The following is a 26,113-nucleotide window of genomic DNA, read 5'->3' as shown; positions in this document are numbered from 1 at the left end:
CCACACACTAGTCTGTCTATGGACAGACTGACTTTCATACCATGGAGGGAGAACAGAAGAAACATGTTCCAAGGTGGTGATCTGCTATTCACTTGGAAGGTTATCCACTGCTTTATTCCTGCCCTTTACACCCTTTGCCCTCCCAGTGACATAACAAAATACATTTTGCCATGCACTTTCTCCCTTTTGCCTATAAAATACCTTGACTACCTTCAGGATTTTTTTTTAACCCTTAGGCCAGAAAAAGCCATTTTAAAAATATTTAATATGTCATGGTCTTTTAGACTCCACATAACTATTCTTTCTTATGTCTTCTAACCTTTTCCAGTTGGACTTTCTCTTTCCTGGAATGTAGAGTCTGCACAAAGACTCCAGATGAGGGTCTGCCAGTTCCAGGGAAAGTGGTAGGATTACATCATACTGTCTTACTTAACACTGTGAAACTTGCTTTCTTCACAGCATCACGACCATGTTATTTCATGTTCAATTTTTGCAAGAGAAGTGATGAAACAGAAGTGTTGGAGGGAAAATGCTTGGCGTGTTAGGATTTCAAAGCATTTTACCAGCATGGATTAATTATTTCTATGCCATTTCTGGGGGGAACAGATATTATTTACTCACTTTCTACAGATGGGAAAACTGAGGGGTAGAATTAAAACCTTAGAACACATCTTCATAGCAATATCTCTGTAGTTCAGTAAGGTACCACCTAATTCTTGCACTAAGTGTGAAATGCATCCCATTGCCAATAGAGAAGGTGTAGCATACATACATACATATATATATATATATATATATGTGTGTGTATATGTATAGATAGATAGATATGACACTCCTCTTGATACTTTCTTAATCTGAGTTGTAACACACAAGGCCTGCCAGGTAAAAGAGTAGTTTTGGTCCTACTCTCCATTAATTAGTAGGCACTTTTTGAGAGCCAGATGGATGTTCCAACTGGCAGAGTTTCTGATGGGACTGATGGAGTGTTATGTAGATAAGTCACAGATTGATGCTACCAACTGAGCAGATAAGAGTCACCACTTAACAATAACTTAAACTCACTAGAGATACAGAGTGGATGTAAATTGGAATTTATATCTTGAAGCATCTATCTACATTTTGCTTTTTCCTAAAGGCATTTATTCCTGTGCAGCAATCAGTCTCCAGGAACCTCCATTATGTGGTAATGTTGGTTAGAATTGTCTTGAAGAAGATGGGTACAGCCTTCAGGGGTTATATTGTAGCTAAATGAGACCTGTGATGCCATAAAAAAATTTCAGTGTAAGAATATATTAGTGAAGCCATTATCCAAGCCATCTCAGAGTCTGAAATAATGTAATACATTCCATGTGCCACTGCCATTTGGAAGGTGGTTGATCTCACTCTTGCATGTTTAAAACTACTTTTAATGAGGGACTATCTTTCTTATTGTTCCTGCTAACTTTCCTAGGTGAAATGGAGCCAGTCATGTCTTTAGAGAGAGAACAGAGTTAGTATTTTAGAATACAACTAAAATTGCATTGATCTCTCTCTGAATATTACTTCCATGTTCACAAGAGTTTTATTGCCTTAAGACTAGGTGGACCACTCCTACTACAGAGTTGGAAATGTAGAAGAAAAAATTCACTCTCCTGCTTAAAAGCACATTTTGGTGACATTCTGAAATTGCACCTTCAGAGTTTCTGAGATTATTTCAGATGTGAGTTTCATCTGGAAGACTCAAAATTAATGGAGACCTCTTACTACAGAAACTCTTCATCTTTCTTTAGTGCCACATCTGCAGCCTGGATGGGTTTCCCAAGCTGAAGATTCCTTAATGTACAAAAGTGAGAATTGCAAATGGGGCAACTTGGTGGGAGTTGCATGGATTTTGTATTTGATTTTCGAGGCATATCGATGTGGATGGCACATTTGAAACATGGAAAAATGTGAGAGCTAGCAGTATTATTTGTGTATGTTATTTGTACCTAAGTGTGTGTTTGATAGTATTCTGTCTGATTACACAAGTTAAACAGTTTGTGTCCATAAGAAGGGGAAAAAATACAATCAGAGGACTAAACATTGACAAAAGATACCTTCAAAGAGAGTGCCAGAGTTCATTAGAAGAACAGTGAAGGTGCTATTAATCAGGAAATCCCTACCCATCTGGTTCCAGCCACACTAAATGATGATGTAGGCCAAAGCTACAGAAGCCTTGCTTCTGACAGAAAATGCAGCCTTATAGCCATTGTGTGTGATGGCTGCCTGGAGCACACCAGTACAAAGTAAGAAGAAAACTTACAGACAACTGACTTCTGTATGCAGCCATTTCTTGTTTTGACCATTTTTGGTGGTTGCATAGTAAAATGAATCAACAATGAATTTACTGTGAAGAAGCTGGAGAGAACAAGAAGCTGTCATGCTGATCAGTTTCTGAGTCACAAAAGCTCTGGAGGATGATTCTCTTACTGATCCTGGATAGAGCTGATGCTGTCAGATGTGCAGTTGGATAGGAAGGAGCTGCAACTTGACCATCTTGCCAAGATGTTTTACCACGAAGAATGGCAAAAGAATTCAGGTCTCTGAGGTTTGATGTAGAGGAGGACTGCAAAGGTGGCTGTAGAATCAGTAGCTGAATCAGTGGCTGCAAATACAGTATAAATACAGTACACTAATTGCATAAAGCTGAGATCTGATATGGTTATTTGAGTTGGATTTGCATGGCCAGGTTTTTTTGTTTGTGAGAATGCCTGTGCTTTGTTATAGTATGAAAGGGCTATTCCTTGCCTGGATTATTTGTTTAATCCCCAGCAGCTGTGAGTAAGGGTTTGGTTTTCTTTAAAGAAATTGAGAAGACATTTCACTTGCATTCTTATGGAGCTTTAGGTGTTTTATTTTTATAAGGCTATTACATCTTTTTTTTTTTAACATTTTCCTTAGTGCACATTGCAAACACTCTGAAAAGAACAGATTTTGGCAACTGTCAGAGCCAGACCTTAACTAAGGAGGAGAGCTGCTTCTCCAAAACCCACTTTTTCCCTCTCTCCTTTCCTCCAATTTCAATCTGCAGGGGAAAGAGGAGGACTGTTATGCCTTCAGGTACCATGTCATCAGACAAAACTGGCAGCCTACTTTAGACTTGCATGGCTTAATCTGCAATTTGTCAATTATAAAACACCCTCAGTTTTAAGTCATTAAGTATTAGCAAACTGGTTAATAATCTTCTTGCTTTCAGTGGCTCATTGCTAACATTTTCACCCTTGTTGCAGCCTACAAACTCATCTAAGCAAACTGTCTAGATTGCCCAAATATGTTTTTTATTACTATTTATTTTTCCATAAGCACCCACACCTTGGTATGGAGCAAGGTATAAATCAAACCACAAACCCTGCCCTGAGGAGATTGTATTCTGCAAGATAGTCTTGCATTTCATAGTTGGGTTTTTTAAAATGAAATCCAGAGTGAAATATGCTGAGAGGTAGAAAAAGCATATTTCTTGCCTTTAAAACATTTGCTTCTGAATTATCTTGGAAAATAGGCAATGTCCTAAGCACTCTCTGTTCTCATGAAAGTAATACAGATATTGAAGCACCCTCAGTAATGCTTGTATCTTTTGTCTGTCAGACCACCTTTTAGTGAAATTATATACATTACATTAAAAACGGAGTATCAGGAGAGGGACTGCAACACAGATATGGGATCCAATACAGAGGGTTTTGGTTGTGATTTCATGAATTGCAAGTGATTTATGTGTCATGTACGCAGTCCTTAGGTCCACTGCACAGAGCCAGGTTACAGACTGCTGAATAACGAGGCTTATCTGACATTTTTAGTTAATGATTTGGTAGTAGGGTGAAGGAAACCAATAGCTATGTTACTACAATGGAAAATAACAAAGTAATAGTGATAAAGGTTTGTAAAAGCTGTGTGAGACTCTGAGAATTGCTGCAGTAACAAAATGAAAGTGCTAAAGAACTAAGATGCTGCTGCACAACAGTGAAAGGATCCCATTTCTGTGCAGCTCTGTGCAAGTTACACAAGATTAAATTGCATCTCTGTCATTGTCATTCATGCAGGCTGAAGTAATTTTTCCCCACTAGTAGTTACAGTAAAGTAATATTTTTTTTAATACTGGATAAGTCTCTTTGAAGATGGCACAATTAGTGGCAGTGGGAAACTAAGATCTCTGATTAACTGCAATTAAAGTATAATGTGATGTGGGTTATCTTACAGACTTCCAAGTGACCTGACCTTGAGCCTGACCAAAACGTGCTGGGAGCAAAACCCTGCTGGTACACACTTTTTGTGTCTGCCAAGGAACACTGCAATATGCTTTTGTCAGTCCCAAATGAAAAATAAGGGCACACAGCATTTTAGATGGATCATTGGCAGCATGTGTGTGGTTCCATACCTCACTTTCTATGCATGACCACACTGGTTTGGTTATTGCTTTAGGGAAAGGGTAAGACGGACATGTCCATCTGCATAAATCTATGGAGACAAAATAAAGGATACAGAAATACTTGATGTGCACATCACACTTAGGAAGGGAGATGAAGAGAAGTTGTTTAGTGAACTTGGGAGTGTTATTGAGTTACTGTGCTGAAGAACAGCACTAACTATTGGTCTGCTTTTGTCTCACAGCAAGTTCAAGGTAACAGCCATTCAATTAAACCTTAATGAAAAAGCAATAGTCTCAGACTTTACTTATGAGTTAGGCCATGAGAACCATTTTATTGACCAGAGTCAAGCTACCCAGTCAGCTTTGTATCTCACGTTGCTTTTAACAGAGCTGAGAGAAACTGTATTATTTTTACTGGCTCTATGCTCAATGCTCATGTAATATTTGATTTTTGTTTTGTTGCTCTAGTTCCACAGTTTGAAACCAGTTGCAGCTATGTGGAAGCTACACTTGAGGAGTTTTTGGCTTGGAGTTGTGGGCAGCCTTCTTGTCTCTCTGGACCATTCAGTTGTTACGATCACTCCAAATACTGGGCTTATGCTGACTACAAGTACATTGCCAGGATATTTGAAGACAAGCCAGAAATTTTCCAGGTAAAACATTAATATTATTTCTTTCTACTTGAACCATTGTAAATTATCTAATGTACTTTCTGAAACCTCTGCTGCTATCCCTCTCTGCTCCTTTAGCCATTTATTTTAAAATTCTGAAGTAAAAGCTATTGGCTCTCAGGCTAACTGAAATCTGCCAAGTGGCAGCCATCAAAATTCTGGGTCTCCTTATAAATTTAGAAACACCACCCCAAGTGACAATAAAGAACTACCAGATTGGCATCACTCCCCTTCCCATTTAGGCCAGATCCACCTTGCACCCAAATGGTGCCCAAATTAACAGCTCCACTGAGGAGGGAGGATTGATGGCATGTATTTCCTTGTAACAAGGCTGTAATATGGCTTTGCTGCACGTTTTGACTTGTGGCTCATTTTCTTAAGTAGCTCAGCTCCTTCCCTTAATATAATTAGATTAACTGTTTGTGAGGAGGAGAGATTCTGTGGAGGCAGTAAAGTGCAGGAAGTAACCTGCCCATGGAAGTACAAAATCCGTGGTAATTACCATACATAGTAGGACAACTACCCAAGGAATTTCTTTTTATTTTCTCTGTACCTATCTCCTATTTCAATGTCTTGCTTCATCTACATTCCTGCTACTTCTCCTTACAAATTGTAAGAGGGCAAAATTAAGGATAGCTATACAAAAGGTGGACTTCTTCAAAAGATATAAAGAAAAAGTAAAGCCTTATTCATTTCTAAACTTTGAAAGGTGACAATAGAATCATAATTCCCTGTAAAATCCCTGGGGTGACAATGACAGCAATGAACTGATAAGGCCCCTTAAATGAATTATTTCCTCAGAAAGCATTTCTCATGCTCCTTATATGTATTTTAATCTTTTGTGACAGTAAAATTGGTGTTTTTCAGTGATAAGTCTTTTTTCAGACTTTCAGACTTTTCAGACTTTCCATTGGGTCTTCCAGCACAAGCCAATAGCAGCTCAGAAGTCCTGAATATCCTGCTGCTTCCTTCACACTTGAAGGAAACACCCATTTTTCTACTTCTTTCTTTCCCTTGCCACCATTCCAGAACAAAGTTGAGGCCCCAGGAATTGCATTTCTGTGCAGGTGTCATGCCACAACCTGATCACCTGACCTAACACACAACAGATTGTGCTGCAATTTTAGAATAGACACATGTAATGGTTATGCCATGGGTTTTTTTGAAATGCAGACTCTGGGAAGGAAAAAAATTGGTGGTGTTATGCAAGCAAATATGGTGTGTGTCATCTGCCATTTTCACAGGCATGGGAGAGAAATGCATCCGTCAGTTCCACGCTCACATGGCTTTTGAAACACTACTACACAGTTTATACCAGCCAAAGCAGTTCTTTGTAGAAATTCTCTTCCATTCTTGTGTGAATTAGATGATAACTCCTCTTTTTCTTTCTAGATTTTATTTAGATTTACGTAAGGTTATTTGAAGGGGAAAAGAAGGCCAACTGCACTGTTATTTATAGTGATTAATAGGGCCATTTAGAAGTTGTTTGAAATTTAGATTGCACTGTTTATCATTTACAGTTGTGTGGGCTAAGGTAATGATTCCATTATTCTAATCTATGAGCAATATCTAGCATCTTACATTTTTTGTTCAGTTGATATTTCATTACAGAATTTGAGATATAAATCAGGAGCAAGATACATGCATGAAGTTTAAATAGAAATGAGACCTTTTAAAGTGACATACGGGTACAGATTAACTTCATTATAAGCAGCAAATGAAATAAATATATATCACAAGTAATGTGCCATCTGTTATGGTTGGAACACCTTTTAGTGCATTTCTTCTTACTGTGGCTTTTTATTGTAGAAAAGGAACCCAGTGTGACAAGATTTCAGTGATACTACCAGTTCCTTTTCAGTTCATTGGTTAAAAACTATTTTACCCATAATCGCTTCAACTATTTACTACAGCAGCAGCATTTTCAAAAAGTTCTTTTAAATCTAATATTGATTATGCTTTCTTTTCACTTAAATTGTAACAAAATATAAAAACTATTTAGGTGTGAGATTAAAGTGTAGAAATGGTGTTACACTTAACTTTTTCACTGAAATAGTTGTATTGAATTTCAAATTTTATGCCTGCTGAAAATCTATAGAAGCAACTTTTTCGTTTTGATCTTTTGCTGTCTTTGACAAATGTTTATATTACACTTCTGCATTTTTTTGAAAGGATACCTTTAAAATCAATAACTCTGAAATTCAGAATCTTTAGCAACACCTAATTTTTGGGAAAGCTATTGCTCATTTTGAGGGTTTCCTGATACAGAGTCATGATGAAGTCATCCTTATAATGTCTAGCTGTAGTTTTCCTCATCCATAGATCTTAAAAAAGGATAGTCATCCACCTGTCTGCAGGCAGCAAGCTTACATACTTAAATTAGGATTCCTAGACTCCTATTTTCTCTTTATAGAAAGCAGAGAGAGAGAGGCTTTTCCAAGGCTTGATTGAGAGTGCTTGGACTAGAGCAGGAGCCAAGCTTAAATTAGGTTCCCAAAGTTAGGTGATGTGAATGACCCCAAAATGCTTTACTGAAATGGAACAAATACCATTATCTTCCTTTTCAAGATGGGAAAAATAAAACTCAGAGATGAAGCGATTTGCCCAAGACCATCAGGAAGCCAGAAATTTAATCTCTGTTTCTTAAGCCTCAGTCTGGGGCTCCAGCCAAAAGGTGCCAGCATGTCTGGCCAGTATTCCTCAAGTGCTTTCCAACAAACAAATGATCAGGCCCTGCAGGTGGCAGGGAGAGCTGTAGATACATGGGAAAGCTTTATCCAAGCTACACAGAACCATTCTACAAAACCCTTGGATTGTCTGAAAAATACCTCACTGTGCCTCTTTCCAACTGTCAGCCCCAAGGGATTGCTTGTGGGAGGATCAACAGACTAGAAAGATCCAGAACTGTGTCCATAATATGTGTGCACCTGTTCTGCCCTCTCTCACCCTGTCATCAAGTTGTTTTAAGTTCACTGCCTCTGCAGTTGCAAATGTGTCCATTAAATAATAAGAAACTTAACCTGGCATAACACTGGGTCCCAGATGGAGTAAAGTCTGTGTTCCCAGACTATGGGGACAAAACTGAAATATGAGCAAAAAGAGAGCAAAAATTCCACATACATTATCAATTGTTTGAAAAGGGAATGGGGATTTTTCTTTCCTTCTTTCCTTTCATTGTCTTCTTAAATGCTGTATATAAGAATTTTTCTAACTTGAGTGATGTGAAAGGTGGGGATGAGCATTTGGAGGAAGGGGAATAGATCATGTATGTTCCAGAACCCAACCAAGGAAAAACAGCTGCAGTGGATAAAGAGTGATGAGCAGTGGAAGGAAAAGACAGGAGACTCTCAGAACGAAGGACTGGATGTGAATCAGTTCAACAGCTTACATAAAAAATCTTTTTGTTGCTGTAGGATGTTAGGTGGTCTGACTTTGGTTTTCCTGGAAGAAGTGGAAAAGAGAGCACGCTGTGGATTGGTTCTGAAGGAGCAAACACCCCCTGCCATTTGGACTCCTACGGCTGCAACTTAGTGTTGCAAGTACAAGGAAGGTAACAAGTGCACATACTTAGAGCAAATCCAGGGGAGTTACACCATGCATAAAGTTAGTTTTAGACTCTTTTAGTATTAATTCTAAGTCCTGATTATTTTAGTATTCTGAGTTCTCGATGATTGAAGAGCATCATAACTGTTGTACAGGAAATGGCAAATCTTCAGGGTGTTCTGAAGTGGTGTTAACACAATTTTATTTTCTAGTATGTGTCATATGGTCCAATTATGAACACTTTAATCTTCCTAGTAGTTATGAATTTGGGAATTTGGAATTAGGAGAGTTAAAAATAAAAAAACCCACACAAAATAGAAGTAAACTACTTTAGACTTTTACAATATTGTCTGTGCAAGAGGCTCTAATAGCCTGCTAGAATTAATTTAAAAGGGGACCATCAGGATGGGAGCAGCCAGCTGTGAGCAAAGTTGAAAGGGACATTTGAGGCTCCAAACTCATTTGGGAGCATGTGGCTGTTGCTGTGTCTTTCTGCCTGTTTGTGTGCTGTCTTTTTTTTCCCCAATTCTTTTTTTTCTCCTTTCCTTGCATATTAGGCTCAGGGTTGGTGGTGGTGGGTTTTTTTGGTTTTTTTGTTTTGTTTTGTTTTGAGTTGGTTTTGGGTTTTGTTTTTTTGTTTCTTTTTTTGTTTTTGGGCTGTTATCTATTATTGCTGAAGTACCACTAGAGTAACAGAACAAGTTGCACACACTTTTTAGGTTTGATAGTATAGAGTGGAAGGAGTAATTTGCTTGGGGTTTTTCAATGGGATTAATTACTCTGGTACTTCACAGAGCAGCAGGATCATGGTGGTGATGGTGGGATTAAGGTGCAGGATTGGAAGTCAGCTGGGCAGTGCCACATGCTGACTGGCTTTAAGGCCTGAGTTAAATAAATTTGTCATCATCTTATCCCTAAGAGGGGTAGCCCTGTGTAGAGTTTTCATGTTTGTAAACAGCCTTGAGGTCCTTGAGTGGATGTGCAGCAGAGACACTTCAGAAGCCTCCCTCAACACTGCAGCCAATCCTGTAGACTTCAGATCACATCAGTAGGCATTGTGTCTTGAAATCCAGACACTTTAGTGTATTCAGGAGCCAGAAATCTCAATGAAAACCATGAGACTTAAATGCCATAATCTTCTAAGGATCCACTTAACTACTGGATGTAGTAAGTAAGTACAGTGGTGTAGCAGGCACAATACCTGCCAAGCCTCTACCTTCAGATGTTGAACTCGAGCCAGAATTCCAGCATCATGCAGCAATTTTTTCCACCTTCCCAAGGCTCTTCCCCCACTTCAAGTAGACCAAAATCCTTGTTCCTCTTAGGGAAAGAAATCCAAAGCCTTTGCACAGCCTGAAAAGACAAAGTTGTTCTCCTTTTCAGAACAAAGCCTTTAAATAGATTGCAAACTTTCACAAGCTTGTGAATCTTGTGCTTCTTCAGAGCAGAAAGATTCCCTTTTGAGACTCACAAACAAGACAGGCTTTGTAACAGAATATAAGCTTATGCTAAACTTAAATAGATTTGCCTGTGCAGGAAAGCCAGGGACAACTCCTTAGCCCTTTGTTGCTATCTTGAATTTCCTCCTTGCATCCCTCAGGCTTCTTAATTTTTTGCTTTATGATATTGCTTTGTCGTCAGTCTTCAGGATTAACCCTGAGCCTCCTAACTTAGTCATTCTCTGCCCCCTCAGAGGATCCAGCTTAGAGGGCAAAATAAAGTTGCAATAAAGGCTTGAGTTTCAGAAGTGGTTTTATGCTTGCATCTAGCAGTTGCTTTGGTAATTAAAAGAAATATCAGCAGCCTATGGCACTTGCATCTGTGCTGGTATCTGTAGTTCTGACTATCCTGCTATTCCTATCTCATCTGTTCCTGTCCCTTTTGGTTTTGTGCCATTCAGTTACTTTGCTCACATTTTCAGATCTGTGACTTAGAACTGACGACCAGGAGCAGTAGACAAAATTCAAGAAGTGAGTGCCAAGGGAAAGAACACAAAGAAAAGCCCTTGCTAGAGTCCAAAACGAAAAGTAGAGCTACACAAGCTCTCTCATTGTGCTGTGAAGTGCTGCCTTTACTTTTCCATTGCTTAGTGCTTTGGTCATGTTGTACTGTTTGTCTGGCACTTCTTAAATGTGATAAATCCTCTTTGGGTATTCCTCCTTGTTATTTCTATCAACTAAAGTACTGTGATATAAAACTTCTATTTCTAAATACCATGTGTACCTGCTAAGATATTTGATTTATAATACCCATAAAATTGGCACCACCAATTCTGGCATATTCTTTTTTTTCTCTTTGATCTGGTCTATAGAAGTGAAATAGAGGCATTAGCTCCTGAGGACAGGACTGGTCTCAGCTCTGCTTGGCCTTGTACTGTCCTGCACTCATGTGCTTCTTTGGGCATGTAGAAAGCAGCCTGGCACGAGTGCCTTCATGAGCAAAACAACCCTGTCCTGCTCCATCTGGCATTTAGTCACACCAGTAAGTTCCTAAATGCACAACCAGATGCATTTTCATCATGTGGTACCAATAACACGAAAAATACAGATGTTTAAGGATGCTTATGTCTATGGATGTATCTGTTTTTTATTTATGTTACCTTTGGCATGGGAACATCAAGGTGATTTTTAGTAAGAATGGGGGGTTCACAACTAACAGCCATGTAAGAACTGCAGGAAACAGAAGATAATATCTATATCCTTTTACTGTTGTCATCCTCAACACACAATGCCCTCCTTTCAAAACAAATACAGATTTTGAAAGCTTTTCATTCAGTGAACAAAAATACATTGTCTGTAACAAAACTATTTCCTCTAGTTTATAGAGCAATTTTTAATGCTCTGAGCATCTGTAAATGCTGCATGTAAAAAGGAGGAAAAAGAAACCAGATGGGAGAGGTTTTTTAAATTTTATTTTATCTGCCTTTAAAAATGATTGGTGAGAAGCTGTAAATCTTTTCAGTTAAAAAATTAAAAAGTGGAATATTTTAAATACACTTTCAGGAGACAGCCTGTAAGCACTGTCTGTGTTCTCACTGCGTAGGAGATTCACACAGCGAGGCAGATTTATGTTTTATTGAAAACCTTGCTACTGCCTTTAGTTCTTTGCTGCAAGTGACATGCACTGAATACATTTTTATCTTCTCTCTATTTTCAGGAAGAGATGGCACCTCTTCCCACCTGGTGACACCAGTTTCCTTTATCCTACTAGGATCCCTTATGAGGAATCCAGCATATTCAGCAAAGTCAACATTACCAACCCTGATCTAAAACGCTTTCCTGAGTTTAGGAACGCAACAGCCCATGTTGTTACTCTCAGTCCAGGACAGGTACCACTTACATACAAGCTTTACACTACTTAATATTCTATTTAACTGCCTAATTAAGGGCTAGGAAATCTTAACAAATTGACTGTGGAACTTCCCTCTTCCTTCACTCTGCATTCAGACTTTATAGATTTCTCTCAGCACAAGAACTTTCCTTGCTGACAGTTATTTACCTAGACTTTTTTGTACAAAAACTGCAGACATTTGGAGAGCTAGTTCAATCAGCTGCCTGATTCCATACAACCACCTTTCTTGCAACTACCTCAAATCTGTCTACTTCAGAACTTTCTTGAACTCTGAGCTATCTACTCTGACAGCAGTATGTTCCATAAAACACATTTGGTTAATGAGTATATAGAGCTAGCAAAGGAACTCAAATTTTGGTAGTGAATAGCCTTCATGTGTTGCTTTAATAAATACTTTAATGATGATACTTGCATTTAGAGTGCACACCATTCACAGGTTTCCTGGTGCTTTACAGGGCTGTGAGGATGTTTTTAATCCTGCTTTACTGAGAAAGTTCAACTGTAAGTGCCTGGCTTACAGTCACACAGGCAGGCAGCAGCAGCGTGAGAGTAAGGCTCGGACTCTTGATTCCCAGTCTCCTGCTGTAAATAGTGTCCTTCTTTATTTAATCAACAAGGTCTGTATTTGGAGACTGAATTACCCTTTTTCATTTGTTCAGCCATGCATGTCCTTGTAACGCACTGCTGTGCATCTCAAACTGTCAGGCCCTTGCAAAGGAATTTTGCAATTGTCATTGCTCAGACAGTGGAGTTGCTGCTTCTGGAGCACTTTCGCCATTCTCCTACCAGATATTGTCACCTCTTTTGACCTGCCAGCTCAACAACTTGTGTGAGCATTCCCCTGTCCCTAACTGGAAAACCCAGCTGCCTTCAACAATTTAAAGATTTTTGCTAATTAAGTTAATTTTGAGGAGGCAGAGTGGGGCAGGATAGTAGCTTCCAACAAAAGGGTGATAGCCATCTACTGGAAGTGTATGCTCTGCAGTTGGTACAGATGTAAATGGAGAATCTATGATCAGCCTTTACTGTTTGCACTACATTAGCTCATAGTCATACTCCTAAAGCAAATCATTAGTTTCACATTCAGCACTTTGTAAGGTTGCAGCAGTCAGTAATTTAAAGCACAAAGAACAAATTTTTACTATTGATAAAAATGTCACATCCATTCAGTACTGCGTTATCCCTGATCCCCAATACTATTTGAATTTATAATCTCCTTTGCAATGATCAAGTGTACTAGTGAACCTTTAATATGATCTTAATTTTAATTAGGCTTAAAGCAATTACAAATTAATCTTGCTAGGAATAAAGAGTTTGAGCCAGCTCAGTAATACAATTTGTCTGCATTGCCATGAACGAGATACTGTTTGGATTTTTTTGGGGGGGAAGTAATGTAGAAGCAATGATGGAGCAATGAGGTTTTGCCTTCATCCATTTTATCACTGCCTTCTGTGTGGTGCTTGCTGGCATCTCATCCAGAAGCTTTTGGGGCAGGTGGCTGGGAACTGCTGCCATTTGATGGAGAGGAAAGGAATGACCTAGAAGAACTCCTTTATTAACAGGGGAGAAGAGTCCTAAATAATGTCTTGATCTGTGCTTAATGGTGGTTTTCACATAGAATTAGCCCAATTACTGCAGAATTTGTAGGCATCTTTATTTTGTGATAATATGTAGCATCTCCACTCAGTCCCAGAGGGTATGCAGAACATTTTGGATTACTGTAACAATAAAAGACTGAAAAAACGAAGACAAAGGTGTTCTTAGGTATTCAGGAGAGCAGCTGCATGTAGGGTGAGTGCAGCTTTGAATATCAAAAACTTAATGTGTCTAATGCCACCTTCTGGTCAATGTTTGCTACCAGCCATTTTTCTACACCCTTTCTGCCTGAAAGCAGAATTCTGCATGTAACATTGTGCCAGTGCACAGAATATACTTCAGTTAGATCCTTTGTGCCCTTCCATGGTACTGTTCCGAGGTGAATCTCTGCTATGAATTTTGGTAGCTGACGGAGACTTAAGGTTTTATAAGGTTTCATCCTGTACCTAACCATTGGCTGTCAGCTGCATTTTGACAGACATAACTTCTGGTTATACATTAGTGATCTGTTTTGAAACAAATTATGAAAACATTGAGATATCAAGCTTACTCAAATAGGCAGCTGAGCAGTTAAAGGGCTTGCAGCAATACATGACTGTATCCACTACATCCATGAGGTATCCATGAAGTTGTGTCACCCAAATATAGGGCTTCCTTATAAATGCTTAGACCTGGTCACCTATGTGATGGTTGCAAAGCTGAGGACTAAGTATTGAGCAGCATTTCTAGTAACACCGTGATTCTTTTCTTAAATATACAAATACTCCCTAAAAGACCAGAAATCTGTTCTAGTATCTTCTACCCATGCTCTGGACAAGTGTTAAGAGAATTAGGGATCTGTCATCCTCAGTTTAAATCCTGTTCAGGACAGGTGTCCTGTCTGCCATCAGTGTCTCCTGGCACCTCAACAAGGTGGTTCATCCTTCCTGTCTTACACAATTACAGTCCTGCAGGAACATTCATCCCACCTTGTCCTTCTGCTATAGAAGAAGCCTAGGCACAGAGATGCTTAACTTTTTTGATGATTAAAAATAGGAGAGATGAATACCACCTGAAAAGGCTACAAAAAACTGAGATGCTGTACAAGCATAAAATCATTGATCATTCTTTCCTCTGCCCCACTTCTCACTGACTTCTGGCTTCCTTCCTGCTCACTAATGTAATTGCTCTTAATCCATCTCCCTGTTAATCCATATCCACATAACCAGACAATGGTGGAGAGACTACAAAGTGCATCTGAGTTTATCTGAAGGTATGGAGAGCAAACAGCTGCTACTCTGGGCTCCTGTGAGCAATCCCATTCCCCCTTTTGCTACCCCAGACAGGCGCTGTTAGAGGCAGTGCTTGCCTGCCCTGTGGCCTGGCCCTGTGCCCCAGTGCAGCCTGGAGCCAGAGGAGCTGCAGAAGTGCAAGGAAAGGCCTAACTGAGGTAGCCTAAGAGGCACATTGGGTCTGAGAAGGATGCTCTGCCTCCAGCCTTGAAAAATATTGTCACTGAATGGGAAAAAACAATTTTAGAAAAAGATGAACATTAATGCATGCTGGTTCTTACCATGGTCTGCTGCTCTGAAGCTCCCCTCCCGTGCTTCTGCTTACCTGCTTTCTCAAAGTCCAAAGAAACACCTTTGTGTGGCTACAAATACAGTTGTCACTCAGTTCCTGTGTTTAGCTGCAGGATTTTCTCTTTCTGTGCTTCTGCTGCAGAATGTAACACACCATGGGATCCTGCTCAGCAGCAGAGCTGCCAACAGCACCAGCAAACCTCTGACTTCTAACCTACTCCTGAGCAAGAAGAAATCTTCATGAAGTCAGGGAGGGATTTCCCTGTGTGCTGCCTTTAAAGAAAGGGTGTGAGAACATCAGATTGGGCTTAAAGTGCAGAAGAGCAGAACACAGTCCACATAGCCAAGAAAAATATAATTGCTACCAAAGTGTTATAGTAAGTCAAGAAATGTAGTAATTCGAAGGTAGTGTAATGTTCCAGCTCAAAGTATACAAAAGACTTTTAAAAAGGGGTTACAGTGAAAAAACCTACTTTTGTTGGAGAAGAGTTTAAGTGATTTTACTAAAAGAGAATTCAGAGTTGGCCACAGCACTAAGCATAGTAGATGGTTGATAATTCTGTTTTGAGGAAGGAATTAAGAGTTTTCGTATGCAGAGCTGACCCCAAGTCACCCCACAGAGAAGGCAGACAGCCCAACCCAAGCTCAAGACACCAGAACTATGATTTCCATCACAGAAGAAGCAGAAGAGTCTAGGAGCTGAATTTATGCTAGGATTGATGATACAAACACTGCTCAACCTGCTCAACACATATGGAGAACCCCATTAATGCCTCAAAAGCCAGGCAAATGAAAGGTCAAAGCTGCAAGTTCCTGACTCTACTTCTCCATCTCTTCCCTGAGCTCTCACACTGAGTCCTCAGGTGGTGTTCCCACAGAATTCACTATGCCTGCACCTACTTCATTTTATTTTTCATTGCCATGGTTGCAAACACTTCTGGGATTTCCTTGGGTCCCCCTGTGGCTCGATGTCTTTATCTTCCCATCACACTGGCTTCCTTTTTGTGTGCATTTACCTAAATATCTTTTTCTAATGAGCAGAAGTTTCTTGGTATAATATTTCACTTCAGGGTATGCTCTCTTTTTGAAGCAATTCCACCTTTGCCCTACCTTTGCACTGTATCAAGTTAATCATGTCCACTGAGAATTCAAACCTGCTCTGTTCTCTGTGCTGTACAAGTCTTCAGCATTGCTCTCCCGACTGTTTCTTTGGTTTCTTTTCTCCCATTACAGCATCTCATTTTATCTTTTCTGGGACTTCTGTCCTACTTTAACTTCATTTGCTATATTTGGATGTCACTAGCCTAAATATTAAAATTATCTGATTGGTTACTGTTTAGATCAGTATCTTCCCAGCACTAGTAAAAGCTAGATAAGTTCTGTAGAAAGGAGGCTAGCACAAGATTATCTCTTAGTCTGGAGTAGTTCTGTCTTGCTATTGCACTTTACATTTCCCTATAAAAGGTTTGCTGCATTTGTATGTGTTGTTTCACTGTGGCTTACTTTCACATTTCCTATAGGAATGTAACTAAATCTGTGTCCCATATTCATAAACATATGGAAGTCTGCTTTATTTTATTGTGGAATTGATCGTTAGAGGTGGGAGTGTTGTTTTTTTTTTTATTTTTTTCATTTTGTTGTGCATATGTTTGTTTCTAATTTGAAAACCTAGAAGAATACTAGTATGTAAATGTAGAAGAATCCTACCTCATTCTTTTCTGGGTTGCTGGGTTTTTTGGGGTGTTTTGTTTTTATTTTTTGTTTTGTTTTGTTAGTTCTGCTCTCTTGCCAGCTGTATTTTTTGGTTTTAATTACCTTTTTCCATTTCTTCATCTTCCTTAAAGTTTTAGTCATTTTGCTTTTTTATAATTTCAATTTTCTTGTTGCTATAAATCCTTATATTAACAAGCATAAGCTTTTTCAACAATGAAAGAGGGACAGCAAATGTCTTTATGGACCTCTTTTGCCTATTTGACTCACAGCTCTGTAGCTTTTCTATAAACTGCATCAGCAAACAGTGCCAGCTGCAGAAAGACACAACTTTGCCGTTATTACCCTTAACCTGCTGGCAGGGGAATTCTGATTAGTCTCTAAAGGACCAAGTTCCTCCTCTTTGGTTTGAAAACACAGGTCATGTTTGGGGGATTGCATTTTCCTTCTGGCTGTACCTCCTCTCTCCAAAGCAATTCTGTCTCCATTTAGCATGTGAGTCATGTGGAGCCAGCACGTTCCATGCCTAATTTCCTTCTTGGTTTTCCAGGCAGCCTCTCTTCCTGAAACATTTATACACTTCCCTTAATTTGGCTCTTGCTGGTGTTCCCTTGCTACATAGTCCCTCTACGCCAATTCCCCAGTGTCTTCATCCGCTTCTCCAGCAAGCTGGAAGCTCACTGTTCCTACACAAGTCTCACAGGAAGGATCCTGTTGTTGCTGCTTACGGGAGTTCTGCTTTCTTCTGCTGTAAAACAGTTTTCCAGGGTTCATCCTAACCCAGTCACTTGGAGGTCACCCAGATTCCTTAGCAGAGTTCAGTGTAAGATCCCCTATAGAGCAGATGAGCATTTGGAGGGGGGGTGGTTTGTATGATTTTGCAGTCAGCAAAACTGGCAAACACTTCCTTACAGATAAACCCATTGCTGCTAATGCAACTGCACTATTCATTTCAAGTGGATGTTCCCTTGATAAAAATAAAACTCTGAAACTTGTTCAGTGTAGAAAACATGTTTTGGCCACAGTCTGTAGGATTTCATACATTTTTATGTCTAGTGATATTTTTAAAATAATGACCCTCCACTGATTGACTTCCTTTTCTGTTCTGTATGCTGCACCAGATTAAAGAATAATTTCCAAATGTTTTTGACCTTTGGAGAGCAGTGCTTTTTTTTGTTTGATTTAAATTGAAGCCTGTGGAAAACATTTTTGTCATCTGGCCCAAAAAATGAGTGTTCCAAGTGTCCTGTAGGTGTTTGCAGAACTGGTGCCATTGTTTCCTCCACAGACATTTTCTCATTAGCCATGTTTTGATATAATGAAGCACAGGGCTATCTGGGTAGCAGAACATTCTTCTAAGTAATTTGTGTCTACCAAGAGAAAGAATTGTCTGCAAGTCAGATACAGATCATTGCTTCATTCTCCCCATTGTGAAGTGTATATTTTTATCTGTCTTTGACCATTTTTATAACTTGTCAAAAAATATTTTTTATGCTTTCCTTGATAGCTTCGTGTTAATCTAATGTTCAGTAATCTGCAAAGCTTGTCCTCTATCATCAAAATAATATCAGTGTCATGTACCATAAAAACCATGGGTTGGAATCAATTTTATGTCACAACTATCATCCTGATATTGTTATAAAGCTCTGTTCTAAACTAGATTGTCCTAGAAATCATGACATTTTCTTTTAAAAGCCTATCTACTAAAAGTGACAAATTTAATACTGGTGATTATTTACCAGAATTAAAGCTATGTTTTGTCACCTAGTCACCTAGGTGAGCATAGGGATGCCTGCTTTTTGGGGAAACCAGCTGGCAGTCCTAAAGAAACTGGGATATCTGCTCAGCTGGAGAGTCTACAAAAGAATTCCTCCTTGGCTGAGACTCTCTCTGAAGCCCTGATGTACTGCTGCACCAACTGCACCCCCTCTGTACTGCTGGACTTTGCTTACCCACAGCAGTTAAAGGTTATAATCCTGCTTGGGACTATATGGGAAGGAGTTTGGATAAAAGATAGTTCTGGATCATGTCCATTTCTTATGTGACGGTATTGATAGAATGGGCATTTAAGTCTTGAGAAAAGGCTCTTTAGAAAAGAGAAATAAATATCACCTCTCACCTGTGTCCTTGCCTCAGTTCTATCTCTACATCCCACATCACCTAAATTTAGAAAACTGTGTCTTTCTTCAGGCTTCTGCTTGTACCCTGATGTAATGTCTCCAATTCCAGGTCCTGCTCGTTCCAAGGCACTGGTGGCACTATGTGGAATCCATTGATCCTGTCACTGTCAGCATAAACTCTTGGATTGAACTGGTATTTTCCTTTTAATGTTCTGGGGATGTAGCACTTCCAAGGGATTTCTGTCCCTTGCTTGGCAGGTTCAGTCCTATTGGGTGTGTTGTGTTCAGAGGCTGGGAAGAGCCCTTATGGATATGTTTTTTTCTGGAAGAACCTTTCAAGGTTCCAGATCTGAAGCCCCAGTTCAGCAGAAATCCCCTTTCAAGTTAACTTCAATCAGGTAAACAATTAAACACAAGCTAAATTTCCATGCCTAGTTTCTTAAGGGCCAGCCAGCTTTGTGCTGAATAGAGAACAAAAAAACAGCAACTTCACCTCAAGGACAAGCTTATGTGCAAAGCTAAATTAGAACTTAAATCAGATTAATGTGAGTAGGAAGGGAGGGGAAGAGGATTTTTGAATTTTCATTCCTCTGTGATAGTTTTGATTTGGCTGAAGTTAGATTTCCTCATGTACTTAATTAATTTTCTTGTCCCTAGGCTTTGATTTTTCTTGCTCATGTTAACCAGTGTATATGGGGTGGTTCCAAGGATATCATAGAATCATGGAATAGTTTGGGTTGGAAGGGACATTTAAAGGTTGTCTAATCCAATCACTCTGCAGGGAGCATGGACATCTTCCACTAGATCATCTCAATACTCCAGAAGGTTTTCTGATTGACATTATTATTAACCCTAGGTTAATATTAAAATAAAAAAACCTTTTTAAACGGCCTGTGAAAGCTGCCTCACTAAAATACTCACTGGCTTTTTTTTGGTTTTCCCTACTTCTAAGACTTATATTAGACTGGAAATCTGCAGGGGAAAGAACACATGCATTCATCTGCTGTTCCAAGACCACATGATGCATTTCTCATACCAACATCAAACCAAGCAGAGCAGAGGAACTCACTTGGGCATTTCCCTCATGGAGAAATTTTCAATATTAAACTTGTGTATTTAGCAAGGAGAGCAGGCCCACAGCCCAGCCCAGGCTCTTACACAGCCCTGAGTGCAGTCAGGCTGTGTCCAGTGCCAGAGAAAGCACCAATTACATTGTAAGGCAGCCACTTAAGCCTGCCTTGAATTTGAGCCTTTGAGGTAATTCAGAGTAACTGGCTGTGTGCCCTGGGCTTGGGAAGGCCCTGATGTCACCACACACACTTGTGCCCTAAGCTGGGCCTCACAAGTTTTCCCCCTCTGGAGGAGCAGGCTGTGATGGGATCAGCTTGGCTGGTAGCTCCCAGGTGCTGGGGTGGGGCCTGAGCATTTCTAACTGCTCTTATGTGTTGCAAGACAAAAAGAAAAAAAGTGGAGCTAAACTCTATGTCCTTTTCTGTCACAAAGGTCTTGCAGAAATCACTAAGATCCTGTTTGGTGACAGCAAGAGTCAGTGGCTGTGCAGCATCATAAGCAGAGGAGTATTTGCTGGTCTTGCTGATAAATGACACACACCTTACCTAAATATCAGTATCTGCCATGAGCAAATGTGGCTGTTGCAGCCCAGGTGAAAGTTCCTTACAGAAATCATCACTGCAGCTGATGATGCAGCATTGTTTGTTAGATTTGGGGCAATCCATCTATAAAATAAATTCTGACATGGATTCTGAAAAGCAATTCTAAGAACATTTGCATTACCAAACCAAGCAGTTCTTGCTCGCAGCTGTTACCAGCTGCTTTCATATTGACAGATGTGAATCACACCAACAATTACAGTCCCAGTGAAACCATTAATTATATTGGCAAGAGTTTAGAGTGGAAATTTAATTTGTTTTCAGCTGGATCTGAGCTACCCAAAAGTATTCCTTGCTTTCTAACATACCGTCATGCAATCAGTACAGCCCTGTTATTCAGCAGGCCAGGAGTAGTACCAAGAATGCAACACCTTAAATAATTTCCACATGTAGATACCAAACTCTGCATTTTGGTGGGTTTTTATTCAAGGCCATTAAAAAGCCAAGCATCCAAACCCATGAAATACCAAGAGCACTTCCCCCTACTTCTATCCTAAATTCTGCTTAGGGTTCCAGGACAAATTGCTGCCTTCAGCACTCATACTTAGCCAGATGTGTGGTTTGCTTGACGGGTTCAGTGGAGCCACAGTTAGACTTGATCAGGGCTGTGGGTTGACCATGTTGCATCTTCCCTCCAAAATGAATACATCTAAGCAGCAAAATTAAAGCAAATTTATGCATCCACTTGTCATTGAGATAACCAAGTCACCAGCCTGTTTGGAGAGTGTACAATTTCTTCTACATACAAGGAACTCAAATGGGAAAGAAAGCTAAGATCCTATAAAGTTTTGTTCTGCTATCGTAGCCTAGCTAGTATCCAGCTGTCCAAGGGGGCTGATGCAGGAAGTGAAGGCCTGAAACAAAAAGCCTGTTACTAAGTTAGTTTTTAGTTTTGCAGGAGAGCTTTCAGTGCTTTTCCTTTTGGTGATGTTCAAAAGTGCAGCAGTTTGTCAGCTGCTGTTACACCATTAAATATTTCCTAAATTTCTTTAATACTCACTTTTGTGCTTGTATAGCTCCTAGATAGCTGCTGCCTTGCTATAACATCCTGTGTGTTTTAATTGCTTAAATTAGACATAATATGTAGATATAAAAATGTGCTATGTACTTCTATGGCTCTTCTAGTCCTAAAGAGCTATTTAAATGCATACATTAATTAAATGCTAATATTGCATTGTAATTCCAAACACCAGATTCAATTAACAAAACACTAATAAGGGAAAAGATTATATACACATACTATTTTTTGCAAATCCTCATTCAGATGAGCAGTCACACCAAAGCCTGTGCTGTCAGCTGTTTGGGGGCTGTACCCAGGAAGAGACTTCACATACATGAGTGTGGCTTTCAAACTTAGGCCATCTATGTTTTTCCTAAGATCCTTCAGCTTTCTGCAGAGATCCATGAGCTAATCTATCTCCTAAACCTTCTGTTCTCTTGAGGCAGGATGCAGATCATGAAGCCCGTGTGGAGGAGGCAATAACTCGAATGCTGGTATGCGCCATAAAATCAGCAGAAAATCCCAGTGATGGAGATCTCTGGCTAAATCCCACGGAGGTAAGCCCTCTACTGCTCCCATTATAGCAGCAATAACAAAGAATTACTGACATTTTGCTTAGCTCCCCCGAGTCTTTATGCTGCTTTGAGAAAAAGAATTTTAAGTTCCATCCCTTCATGTAGCAAAAGTAATTCATGGGAGATGGTCACGCAAAGCTGGATTGAAACATGTTTCCTTTTAACTGAGTGTATTCTGGGTGTTTTCTTAGGTTGAGGCAACATCCCATGAAATCAATCTTCAGTACCTGAATAAAGCAGTGTCTGCATACCTCAAGTGTCAGGAGACAAGTGAGTCAGGACAGGCACGTTCCAGCAGCACTGGTGCAAAGCAGAGGACAAACGCCTCATGCAAGAGGAAGAGAAGGGAAGATGGCTGTGAACCAGGGAGCTGCACATTACTAACCCAGGAACGTGGCTTTCCAACACCCAAAGCAGAAGAGCTGCAGGAAATACCTTTTGGGCCTCATCTTATTCGGGTTTTACCACAGTCTCACAAAACAAGTGTGATGGGTGCAGTCACCATTGAAAGTGACAGTGGAGATCGTCTCCATGAAAATGAAGGAGAACACTTTGGAAAATTACTCTGCAAGAGGGAGAGATTGGTAATGAATAATAACTGTGAGACATCTGCACATCAAATGGATTCAGACTGTGGTCCATGCACCTCACAAACAGCCCTTTCTACCAATGACTTGTTAGACTGTCTGGTTAATCCTCGTGTCATCAGTTTAGTGGCTCAGCTGCTGTTGGAGAGAATGAGAGTGTGATGCTAGAGTGTGATGCTTTATCATTTCTGAAACAGAAATCAAACAGCAGCCTTGTTCTGTGTGTTTAAGATCTGTAATAATTGAATGTTCCATTTCAAATAATTTTTAGGTACAGATAGACACAGTTAATGGTTAAGTGCAGGTTGAAGTTGAGCTGAAAGAAGAATAGCTGGTTAGTGATGGCTGGGAAGAGAAAGGTGTGTTTAGTCAGGGAGCTGCTTAGTGTTATGAGCAAGAGAGAGCACACACAGTCACACTCCCACCGTGCTGTGCAGGTGGGATCTTCACAGTGTTCTTCAGCTCTGAGCTGGAAAACAAGTATGGCTTGATGATAGGCAACAGAGAGAGTGCTGGGACATGGTCACATAGCAGAGGGGGACCAAGGGTCGGAGCAGATAGATTGACTGACTGTAGACTGCAGTCCTTGACCACATTTAAAGTAAAATGGTCAATAAGTAATCCGCTGATTACATTAAAAATAATAAATTCAGGTAAACCTAAACCTCAGCCAAGAGACAACACACTCACTAATGCATCTACTTCCTCCCTTCCACTAAATAACTTCAGTTTTGTCACAAAGCTCTAGGTTGGAATGAGACAAAAGCCCTTAGCAAGAAAGTAGCCTTTATCTAGTTCAGAAACTCTTGAAGCTGGGAGATTAAAGGCCGTTGGGAAGTTGCTGTTATTATTTATTTAAAGCCAGATGTGCACAGTGTCCTATCTCTAAAAAACAAAGCAAAACAGTTATGACTTTTTACCTCTGTCCTCCTCTTTACCATAACAATCAAAATGTAACCTTTTTTATCTTCTGGTTGTAAATGGTTGCTGTACACAATCATCCTTTCTTCAAAGATTTGGATTTGTTTTTGAAGGCTGGGTTGTTCTTTCATTGAAAAGTTAGGGAACATGAAATACAGTCAAGAAAGTTTGTTAACTCTGAAACTATGCATGGAGGCTTGAACCAAACCTGGGAAGAAAGCTGCTGGCATCTTCCAGGATGCTCTCACCTCCTCTTGACTTCTGTTTGTGGTAGCAACAAAGGCATTTTCCCTAACCACAATTTCAAAAGACAACTTCAGGGACAGCTCCTGTGAAACCTTTCCTTTTTAAAATGTCTCTTGGCTTGTGTCTGCTACAGACCAAGTTTCTGTCATCAGCCTGTTCTCATATCCGTTACTTTGCACTACCAGCCCTCCAGCTGGTATTTCCTTTGCTTAGTATGTGTTCCCCCTGCTAAATACGTGAAGCTAGTGCTGTTTTCACAAAGATCACCTTCCACTAATTCGTAGTTGAAAAATCCTGATAGCAAAGGTGCTTGTCTGCTTTTATTGAGATTGCATGTTGGCAGGGCCCTAATGAATTATGGTAAGGGCTTTAGATATGCACCAATAGATCAGAAATTCAGCAAGCCTTGCTATTTCAAAACTCTCCCCAAAAACCTAATACACTTGGAAGAGGATTAAGTTGAAAAGACTCAAGGGTTCATGTTTAACAAGCACAGAAGCCTTACCCTGATGGAAACAGCTGTGTGTGTAGTTTGATGGAGACCCTGGCTTTGAGTTAGTAGCAGAAGCCACATGAGCTTCATCTCTGACCCACAAATGCGCCGTTTCCATTGTCCTGCTCTGCCCTGGTAATTGGGCTTAGACCCTGGTAACACCTGTGCATGATCCTCAAGGGCAACCTGCAGGCAAGACACCATTCTCAGCAACGTGAGAAAATCCCCTGCTCTTGTTTCATGTTTCTACACCAGAAGGTCTCAGTGGGGTTGCACCCTTGCAACCAGACCAGAATTTAATAAACAACCCTATTGATACAGTTCCTGTTTGTGTGATGGCGCTGCTGCAATGAGGGGATTCAGTTAGGAAACATCTTGGTCACCTCTGCTGCCTTTAGTCATTCACCAGGCTCATAGGCAGCCGTCTGTGGAACAGGGCAGACCCATTCTGAGGCACAGGCACATCTCAGCAGAGCTGGGTTTAGCAAGACCCTGTTCATGTCCTGCTGCTGGGTTTGCCCTTCCCAGACTGACCAGAGGGGCTAGGACCAGCTAGAGAGCACTGCTGCTGGGAGCAGTTGCACTGGGAAGGAGGGGTTGCAAATACTTCATTTTAATTCACTGGCAAAAATAGTCTTGCAATAAGAAAGCTTTTATGTCTAGAACAGATAGAGGTGGGGGAGGAGAAGCACAGGCAGTAAAGTGGAGGAGGATGGCAGCATTATCTTCCATCCCCACAGCGTGAACTTGCTTAGCTTAAGTTTTCCTCCCAACACACAGATCATCTTAACATACCCCACAAAATCCACACTGAACATTTCATCTCTCTCTATTCCAAATGAGTGTCCTTGGGAAGGCTCACTGAACATGTGTCAGGGGTCTCTGTAGGACTCACCCCAATTGACTTCGGTGCCTGGGCCAGAGGACCCATCTCAGGCTCAGTGTAGGAGCAGCTGAGCTCCCAAGGCTGAACTGTGTTCAGAGTCACATCCCTCACCATCCAGTCAAACCCTCTGTGTCTGGGGACAGTTGGAGTTTATGCCTGTCCAGGTGCAGCCCATGATTTAAGGGCCAGGCTGTGGCCAGAAGCCATTAAGCCAAGGGGACGGGGAGAAGAGCGAGTGAGGCTGTTTAGGATGCAAGGCAAAAGCATCAGAAGGACTTTGTGTCTCAGAGGTGCAATATAAAATCTCAGTCATACGCTCTGCACACAGGGGCAGAGAGAGAAATGACCACAAATTCAGCAAGTCACGTATGGCAAATGGCTTGTGCACCAGTAAGAGAAATTTATAGCTCTGACCCGATTCGCAGGATGCCGAATGCCACGATTCCTGACGCCGTTTCTAAATTCATGGCCATTGCGTGCAGAAGCTCAGACAAGTTTCTACATATTCATAGCGTTAAAAAGAAATGATTTCTGATCTCTCTGGTGACAGCCTGTCTCCAAGAAGAGCAGGAACCCAGTGCTAGCCTTCTGCAACTGCTGATAGAAACTTTCTCCCCCAGGAAAGAGTATTTCCCACTCGCTGTCAGCAGTGGGCATGGCAGTAGTTGCCATCATAGCCTGGAGCCATCACTAGGGTGGTCAGAGTGGTGACATGCTTGTCATCTCTTCTTTAGCTGAGTGACTAAGAGATGGACACTGCAGTGTCTGGTGTTGAAGCTCAAGCCTTGCTCCAGCCCAGGG

General features: G+C 40.5%; 1 protein-coding gene across 1 annotated transcript in view; it reads left to right on the top strand.

Moving 5' to 3' along the window:
- HSPBAP1 (HSPB1 associated protein 1) overlaps positions 1–24,746 on the top strand; it is a 37,465-nt gene extending 12,719 nt beyond the window's left edge. The window contains exons 3-8 of the mRNA XM_033064875.2: positions 4,850–5,034; positions 8,466–8,602; positions 11,752–11,923; positions 19,044–19,127; positions 22,051–22,161; positions 22,371–24,746. Of these exons, the coding sequence (XP_032920766.1) occupies positions 4,850–5,034; positions 8,466–8,602; positions 11,752–11,923; positions 19,044–19,127; positions 22,051–22,161; positions 22,371–22,928 (1,247 nt within the window). The 3' untranslated portion in view covers positions 22,929–24,746. The remainder of the gene's footprint in view (positions 1–4,849; positions 5,035–8,465; positions 8,603–11,751; positions 11,924–19,043; positions 19,128–22,050; positions 22,162–22,370) is intronic.
- Positions 24,747–26,113: the final 1,367 nt, after the last annotated feature.

Source organism: Catharus ustulatus, chromosome 7 (genome assembly GCF_009819885.2).
Source record: "Catharus ustulatus isolate bCatUst1 chromosome 7, bCatUst1.pri.v2, whole genome shotgun sequence".
NCBI lineage: Eukaryota > Metazoa > Chordata > Aves > Passeriformes > Turdidae > Catharus > Catharus ustulatus.
This window is presented reverse-complemented; position numbering and strand designations above follow the sequence as displayed.